At 47.6% G+C, this 8,862-nt stretch overlaps 1 protein-coding gene across 1 annotated transcript; it reads left to right on the top strand.

The window, feature by feature from the left end:
• Nucleotides 1-1,874: 1,874 nt before the first annotated feature.
• On the top strand, nt 1,875-6,629 carry LOC149271582 (flotillin-1-like). Its single transcript, XM_089507301.1, has 12 exons — nt 1,875-1,920; nt 2,203-2,278; nt 3,123-3,213; nt 3,394-3,537; nt 3,629-3,748; nt 3,844-3,939; nt 4,020-4,172; nt 4,258-4,439; nt 4,743-4,788; nt 4,905-5,042; nt 5,920-6,084; nt 6,597-6,629. Exons 1-12 carry the CDS (start codon nt 1,875-1,877, stop codon nt 6,627-6,629), a joined length of 1,290 nt encoding a protein of 429 aa, XP_089363427.1.
• The last annotated feature ends 2,233 nt before the right edge of the window (nt 6,630-8,862 follow it).

An 8,862-nucleotide genomic window follows, 5' to 3' on the forward strand; every position in this document is an offset into this window, starting at 1 on the left:
AGATGTATCTATGTGTGTGTGTGTATATATATATATTAGCTGATGTATATCTATACTATAAGCACTAAAGGCATATGATGGTCCCTTCAAATCTGCAGATGCCTGGGTGGGGGGGGGGGGTTCTGCTCATATATTTACAGCCCCGTCAGCTCCTGTGTTGGCCAATCAGGAATCCTCAGACCACGGAGCAGGAGGGCAGCTGCAGGGCTGCAGTTTCTACACTAAACTGCTCCTTTAACTTCCTGTTCTCAGGTTCTGTGGGGACGATTATTCCTCCCCATTAAGTTATCTCTCTGTTGTTTAGTTGCTGATTGTTGTTGATTGGTTCAGGCAGCCTTTATTGGGGGGGGGGGTGAAGGAAGAGAACTCCAGGGCAGGGAGCCGACTAGATAATGCTGGCCCTGCCACAGGCTGCCTCCAATCCAAAGCGTCTGAATTCAATATCTCCTAAAAACCATTGTGCGACTTTCTCGTTCCACGTCCTTGATCGGCTTTCTGAGGCTCTAATCCGGGCTACAGAGCCACGAGGCAGACGTCGGAAGCTACCGAGGATGTGCTATTATTATATCAATTGAAACGAACCCATGTGTATGATGTAATAACGTTATTATCGCATCATCCAAAGATTTAAACTCGTTTGTATAAAGGCTTTCAGTCCATCTATGTGTAAAGGGACGCTGCAGCTGTCTCTTTAATGTATAGGATAGCTGAGAGGGCCCTTTAAATGCTCGTGGGGGAACCCTTTTGCAGATACGTGGGGGGGGGATTTTGCATTTGACCCTCTCCCTGCCCACCCCCGGCTATTTCCCGTGCAGGACATGAATACATATCATATTATCTATTTACCAGCATCGGGTCGGCGGGTACTCTGGGCACACAGAACCTCTTGTGTGATCCTGCCAAAAGCCCCACATGTTGGACCACAGAGTGGGTGTTCTGCTGCAGTCTGGCCCTGTGTCCCTCCGTGGGGCAGTAATGGGGGGTCTGATACTACTCTGCAGTCCCTCCATGGGGTGGTAATGGCTCTATATGTTGCTCCTTGGGTTAGTTAAACTAGGGATCTATTCAATGAGTTGATCGTGCGCTGACCCTGTATAATGTAAAATGTATAATTAAATCAGTGTGGAGAAAGGTGCAATATCTCTGAGTTATACATTATACATGGTGAGCCAAGTTCTTCCTGCAGCAGAAGCTCTGGGGTTAGATATTCAGGAAGAAAAACCATAACTCTCCCATTTCTGCTTTAACCCCGTAGCGTGTCTCTCCTTCACCACCAGCACGCAGCCCTCTCCCCACTCCCTACCGTCTGCTGTGTAATGTAGAGCCACAGCCCTGCTCCACGAGAGAGCTAATGAGGGCTGCGGTGTATCTGTGTGTCGGGGGGTATGTATCATGTATGTGAACGCCGTGTGATGATATTAGAAAGTCCGTGTCTCCAGATGGTGGATTGTCCAGGAGAAAAAGACCTTATTTCTGACTCTATGATTTCAGTTCCTTGATATATTTTTTTGCATTTTAAAACCCAACACCGTGTTTTGTCTCCGAATAGCGGCTACCGGCATCTGATTGGCTGGGTTATTTGCAAAAAATAAAAAAAAAATTGTCATTCTTTCTTAGAATGCTGCGTTCAGACACTCATTACATTCGCGTTACTCATTACATTGCCCCCTGTGCTGTCTAGGGCCGCGCCACCCAGTATTGGATTTTTTGTCATAAATATTGGCGTTTTTGGCCCGCAGTGATACTTCCGAAAATGTTTTCCTACTGAAAGGATTGTCTCCTGAGACAACACCTGAGCTGGTATGAGCGTGTGTCTGCGTTTGTCCATGTAAATCCAACCAAATTTCACATGATCTCTCCTGTTTTCTCATCAGATGGTGTTCTATACCTGCGGACCTAATGAAGCCATGGTTGTATCAGGTACGGTGCGGGCACAACCACCTAAATCACGCAGTCACATGCGACGAAACCGCTGTATAAGCATAGTTCCCAGCAGCCCTACCTCCCTATAGACGCATGCTACTGCTCATTAACACGCAATGAGACGTATTTACCGCCTGTGTCACCGTACGCTTTGACGCAGTACATGGAGAATGGGGCCCTCCAGCACGCTGCCCCAAGCACTGCACAATGACACGCGCAAGCAGCGACATTGCTTCATCCTGCTGATGTCATCGCGTGACCTTTTCTCTCTCTCTCCAGGCTTTTGCCGCAGCCCTCCTGTAATGATTGCCGGAGGGCGCGTGTTTGTTCTGCCCTGTATACAGCAGATCCAGAGGTGAGATCCCATGTACATGTGTCTGTCTCTGTCTATCCGTATATACCAGGGGTGGGGAGCGACCGGCCCGTGGGGCAAAAGGGGCAGCAACTGCAGTCGCGGGGGTTCGCAACCAAGCCCGCCCACGATCACTTCTGCAGGGGCCTTCTGCTTACCTGTGGAGTCACGTCAATTTACGTCACGCCACATGACCTGCTTCCCCTGGGTGGTAAAAAAGATGTTGTTCGTACAGAGTGCCAGCAACGCAGAGGGATGCAGCGGCCCCTGCGAGCAGCACAGAGAGATCTGCAGTTCATGTAAGGGGGTGCAGGAGGGTATATGAATTAGTATGTGTGAATGAATGAGTATCTGAATGACAGAATATTTGTGAATGAGTATTTGTGGATAAGGGAATGAATGAGGCAATTTGTGAATGAATATGTGTGTGATAACATGGATGTGTAAGTGAGGTAAGCATGGCACAGGGAGGTTGCTTGGGGCAGGGATGGCACAGGGAGGCTGTTTGGGGGCAAAGATGACAAGTCCTACGCTTTCACATGCTGGGTGCTAGGCAGGTCCTGTGGATGCAGTCTGGGTGCCAGGGCTGACATGATACTAAGGAGGGGGGTTGCTGGGTGGCATAAATATACAAAGTGAGGCTAGCTGGGGACAATACGCAAGGGTGTGTGGGGGGCATTAATTCACAAGGGGGGGCTGGCTTGGGGCATCATGTAAATCAGTACTAAAGGGTATGCCTGTGGGATAAATATACAATGTGGGGCTAATTGTTAAGTTGATAGTTTTGTATGACCGTGAATAATGTTATAAATATATATACAATGACCTTCACACATTCACCCCGTAGGATCTCATTGAACACGCTGACGCTGAATGTAAAGAGCGAGAAGGTCTACACCCGCCACGGGGTCCCGATTTCAGTGACGGGTATCGCGCAAGTAAGTGAGGCCACCAGTCTACCTTTTCTCCCCCGTCTCACTCTTGCTCTTCTTTCCTTTTTGTTTCCTCTCATTCTTATATCCCCCATGGTCTTTTTGCGTAGCGCGCCTCATTATATTACCTTCTTATTCTGTGAACTGCCTGCTTGACGAACCCAATGGATCTTTTTTCACTTGAAGGTTAAGATTCAGGGACAGAATAAGGAGATGTTGGCAGCTGCCTGCCAGATGTTTCTTGGCAAATCGGAGAATGAAGTGGCTCATATTTCCCTGGAGACCTTGGAGGGCCATCAGCGTGCCATCATGGCTCACATGACGGTCGAGGTATGAAACGTATGGGTGTCTCGTTCACTGCTCGTGGCACCGTGTCGTGTTTCTCAACCATTTTCTTCCGACTCGTCCTTCTCTTACGCAGGAGATCTACAAGGACAGACAGAAGTTCTCGGAGCAGGTTTTTAAAGTGGCCTCGTCTGACCTGGTTAACATGGGAATCAGTGTCGTCAGTTATACCTTGAAAGACATTCACGACGATCAGGTAACCAAAGACGTGACAAAAGAAAGCCTTGGACAATAAAATGAGTCAGATTACACGAGGAGATGCTAACTGTTAGCCGACTTGCCCTCCGACAGGGATACCTGAACTCTTTGGGCAAGGCTCGGACGGCTCAGGTTCAGAAGGATGCGAGGATTGGAGAGGCCGTGGCCAAGAGGGAATCCGGAATCAAGGTGAGAAGCCGAGAACGTGCGAAGTCTGACGCGGGCCGCTTCTGTCGAGGATTCGTAACCAAAATAAACGCGTGTTGCAGGAGGCAGAGGCTCAACAGGCGAAGGTCTCGGCTCAGTATGTGAACGAGATCGAGATGGCCAAGGCACAGAGAGACTTTGAGCTGAAGAAGGCGGCATACGACTTGGAGGTGAACAGCAGAAAGGCAGAGAGCGACCTGGCTTATCAGTTACAGGTAAAGTCGTCAAAGACTCATCGCTGCGCCTGGACCTCGTGGATAAAGAGATGGATCGTTTACACGACGCATTGTCTTCTTGCAGGTGGCCAAGACGAAGCAGAAGATCGAGGAGCAGAAGGTCCAGGTCCAAGTGGTGGAGAGGACACAACAAATCCAGTTGCAGGATCAAGAGATCCAGCGTAAGGAGAAGGAGCTGGAAGCCAGGATTAAGAAACCAGCCGACGCTGAACGATACCGCCTGGAGAAACTCGCAGAAGCCGAGAGGTGCGATGGGCGTTTAGGGCAGGGCTGCTTAAGTGGTTGAAAGAGGAATATAAATACTAAACTGAGATATTAAGAGCTAAAGTTGAAAATGTAGCTTTCAGATGTATAGGAAGGTCTTATGTTGTGCAGTGCTTTATGTACTTTATATTCACATTCTCCGCACGTTCCTTCTAGTGAGAGGCAGTGTTCCGGTTCTGACTTCTTTTTTCTGTCCCTATGTCCTTCTTTCTTCTGTCTTTCCATTGATATCTTGACTTCATGCTTCATTCTCTCCTTGTAATTCCCAATCCCATTCATTTTCAGGATGAAGCTGATCACGGAGGCGGAAGCGGAGTCTGAAGCTATCAAGGTTAGTGGCCATGGGGCAGCTGACAGGTAGATGCCGGGGGGGGTAAACCAGATAACATATAAATAAAGTGAGGTTATGGACTGCGGTTTCATCCTGTGCTCTCTATGTATCCCAAGATTCGAGGCGAAGCCCAGGCGTATGCTATTGAAATCAAAGCCCGCGCTGATGCAGAACAAATGGCCAAAAAGGCAGAAGCCTTCCAGGAGTACCAGGATGCAGCCATCGTGGACATGTTACTGGAGAAACTGCCGGAGGTAACAGCAATACATCATGCTAAGTAGGGGAAGATATTAACGCAGAGAATGGGGTATATCCACTAAACGGTGAGTTGTATTTATCTCAATGCAGCTCACAGTTTAGTGAGTAAAACCCTCCATTCCTTTTTTATCAGACACCCTTCAATACGCAGTGACTTGGCCACATCAATCCTATCCCATACTTACCTGCCCGTCGCGCTCTGTAGCACCTTCTGCCCTTCCATGTTCGGAGACACTAGGCCCTCCTGTCCTTTACTCGTATTTCATCTCTGTCACCATCTGCTGCGTCGTCACTCATCTTAACCGTACGAGTCTTTTAATGACGCCACTCAAACATCTGCCACGTCGTTTCCATTCTGTGCTGAGGATCTTTCAGCTATTCCTACACGCACACTCACACTCTCTCTCTTTTACCGGGTCCATCTGGCCATCTTCACATCCTTTTCCTTGCCCTACGGCACTCACTGCTATTCCCGTGTCCTCCAGCGCTCGCTTTCTGTTCCCGTGTCCTCCAGCGCTCGCTTTCTGTTCCCGTGTCCTCCAGCGCTCGCTTTCTGTTCCCGTGTCCTCCAGCGCTCGCTTTCTGTTCCCGTGTCCTCCAGCGCTCGCTTTCTGTTCCCGCGTCCTCCAGCGCTCGCTTTCTCTTCCCGCGTCCTCCAGCGCTCGCTTTCTCTTCCCGCGTCCTCCAGCGCTCGCTTTCTGTTCCCGCGTCCTCCAGCGCTCGCTTTCTGTTCCCGCGTCCTCCAGCGCTCGCTTTCTCTTCCCGCGTCCTCCAGCGCTCGCTTTCTCTTCCCGCGTCCTCCAGCGCTCGCTTTCTCTTCCCGCGTCCTCCAGCGCTCACTACTGTTCCTGGTGCTTTTGTTTCGTTAACCAGGTTGTTGAAGAGATCAGCAAACCATTTACCGAGGTAAAGAAGATCAAGATGATATCGAGCGGTGGGGGCGAGGTCGGCGCCTCCAAGATCACAGGCGAGGTTCTAGATATCCTGAGCCGTCTCCCAGAAACCGTGGAGAAGCTGACTGGCGTCAGTATCCACCAGGTCAGCCATTTATTCCTCTCACTTATTTGTATAGAACTCCAGATTGTTCCGGATAACGGTCTCTCTCACCTTTTCTACCGGCCTCGTATTTTGAGATGCCCAATATTCTTGTTTTATTCTTGAAATTTTTTTGGGATTGTATTCTGCGATGACATCAAACGGGGTTCTGTCGGCATGTCTGTCGCATATCGCTATTCAAAAAAAAATAAAAAATCTAGTTTCCTAATTGCCTACACTTCAAAAACAAATAATAAAAAAAAATATTTATATGCTCCGCCCATTTTTTTAAAAAAAAATTTGTACGTCAAATAAATGAAAAAACCTGAAAAATAAATAAAAATCCCTTTTAAGACCTACAGGCATCCATTATTATTATTATTAGTGGAACACACTGTTTTTTGTGAAATATTTATCAACTTTCTCAACTTCGGTGTAAAAAAAAAATCATTTGACTTCAAAAATCTGGATTTCACGACGCATTATTTGACGCATTTATTCCATGTCTTTTGTAGAGCGGATATAAGAAGCCCGGACGGATGTCCTAACTTCCAGATGTAGCGTTTACCGCCGCCGCCGGTCCTCGGTGCGCTCAGCTGCCTTCTCCCACTCGGATATGGATATTACACCCCGGCCTTTCCCCTCACACCACGGTGCCCTTAGGTTTGGAGACTTTATTTTTTTTTGGGGGGGGGGGGGGTATGTTGTGGTCCTCCAAGTGTTATTTTTAAGGCTTGGTTGGGGGACTCAAACATGGCTGCCCATCCCCCCCCCCCCCCCCCCATGGCCTGCGTTTCAATCAGGGTAGCTCATTTCCTGTTACTTTATTGATTGTTTTTTTTTATTGTTCGCTGACAGTTGCATTGTCTGTTTCCCTTTAATGGGCTTTTAACCCGCCAGCACGTTACGTTTTTAGCAGTTTTGTTCACCAGAATGTGATTTATTCTTCACGCTACTCCGACCCTTAAATTGCATGCCTTTTTGGGCGTATTCACGGTGATTTAAACGTTCACCAGGGTTAATGTGATATGGTTACCTATAGCGTATTACGTCTCCTACGGCTCAGCCATAAAAAGGTCACCTGAGTCTCCCCGACTCGTTGCCATCTACACGTGCCAGTCCCAATATGGCTGTTCTTGACCCAACTTGCATTGAAGTAGCAAGGATGCCAGTACCAAGATGGCCGCTGGACACGTGCACATACCTATATACGTGTTTGTGTGTTCCGATGTACTCATGTCCTGAAAATATATAACTGTGAATGAATGTGCTTGTACCTCGATCTAGTTATGCTTTATACCACTATATAATATATTGTTGTGATGAATAAAGCTTAATGTTCTACCTTTTATCTATGGTTTCCTTTACTATTATATATATATATATATAAACTGTTCTTTCTTTCATTGTTAAGGGATGGGGGTAAGAACAGCTGTCACTCCAGCCCCTCCAGTCTAAGGGGCTTTTGTTCAAGCATCTTAAGCTTTAGGCAAAGTCTCCTACATATTGTGCAGCGTGGTACAAAGGGCCAGTTGCCAAGCGATCTAGATTGGTTACCATGGATACTGCTGAGAATCTCCCAGGGTAAGGATGTGCCTCTATGGTCTTTTTATGCAAGGAGAGTGACAATGCTGGGGGATGGTGCGGGGGAGGGGGGCTGCTGTTGGTATTTTCCCTTGGTAAGCATCCAAGTTATACGTCATATATAACATATAATATTTACTGAGAGGGTGATAGGTAAGTGGAACAGCCTCCCAGCAGAAGCGGTAGAGGGTAATACAGTGAGGTTATGAAACATGCACGGGATAGGCATACGGCTCCGGAATCTAAAAGAAGACCAACGACTGATTAAGGTTTGAGTCTTTACAGCAGGAAAAATGGCAACTAGACGGGGGCCGAATGGGGCCGATCTGCCGGCGGGTTCTGAGATTCTGTGTAACCATCTTCCCCAGCAATCTACCCTCCCCTGTGGTCTTGGAAGCAGAAGATGTGGGTACCGTGTGGGGGATGTTCTTACATGTTACATGTATGAGAGGTATGGTTGCCTAGCAACTGGATGCGACTACTCTTACGTTATTATATATTGTTACATGTTATCAATAAACACACCTAACATTCCAAATATCTGTGTTGATACTGGGCAGAGGCCATCAGCGCCACAATGAAAATATATTGGGGGGGGGGGATGTGTCGTTTTAATGATTTGGGGGATATTTTAAACATAGTATAACTTTACCGCAATAAAATGTTACAAAAAACATTGTATCCATTTATATTTTTATGGTTTCAGGTTTATTTTGAATAGTATTTCTTTGTGCTAGAAGAGATACATGCACCACCCCCGACTGACAGACATGGATCGTGCCAGCTCCTCTGTAGCTTCCCAGCAGTAGTCTGAGGGATACCAAAAGCGGGGGTGTTTCCTGTGAGCATCCTGCCCCCGGTATTATTCTGTCATTATAAAGCCAGCTCGCTGATTTTCCAAACGCGCTTTTAAGGAGTCGTGTGGAGAAATGTAATCCTCCACCAGGCAGGGCAGGTCCAAAATATATATTCAGTGTCTCTTTAACGATGCTCAGTGTCACTATACAGCAGAAGGGCTTTAATTAGCAGTGCTTAGCTAGGATCATTGGCGCGATCATTATCTGTGTATAAATTAACACGCGGCAGGATATTCAGCACCTCGGCCCCCCTTCTAGTCGCCCACCTTAATCAGTCGTTGGTCTCGTCTTAGATTCAGGAGCCGTATGCCTGTCCCATGCATGTTTAATACCCTCACTG

This window comes from Sceloporus occidentalis, unplaced genomic scaffold (assembly GCF_023333645.1).
Source record: "Sceloporus occidentalis isolate IW3139 unplaced genomic scaffold, rSceOcc1.0.p SCAF_489, whole genome shotgun sequence".
NCBI lineage: Eukaryota > Metazoa > Chordata > Lepidosauria > Squamata > Phrynosomatidae > Sceloporus > Sceloporus occidentalis.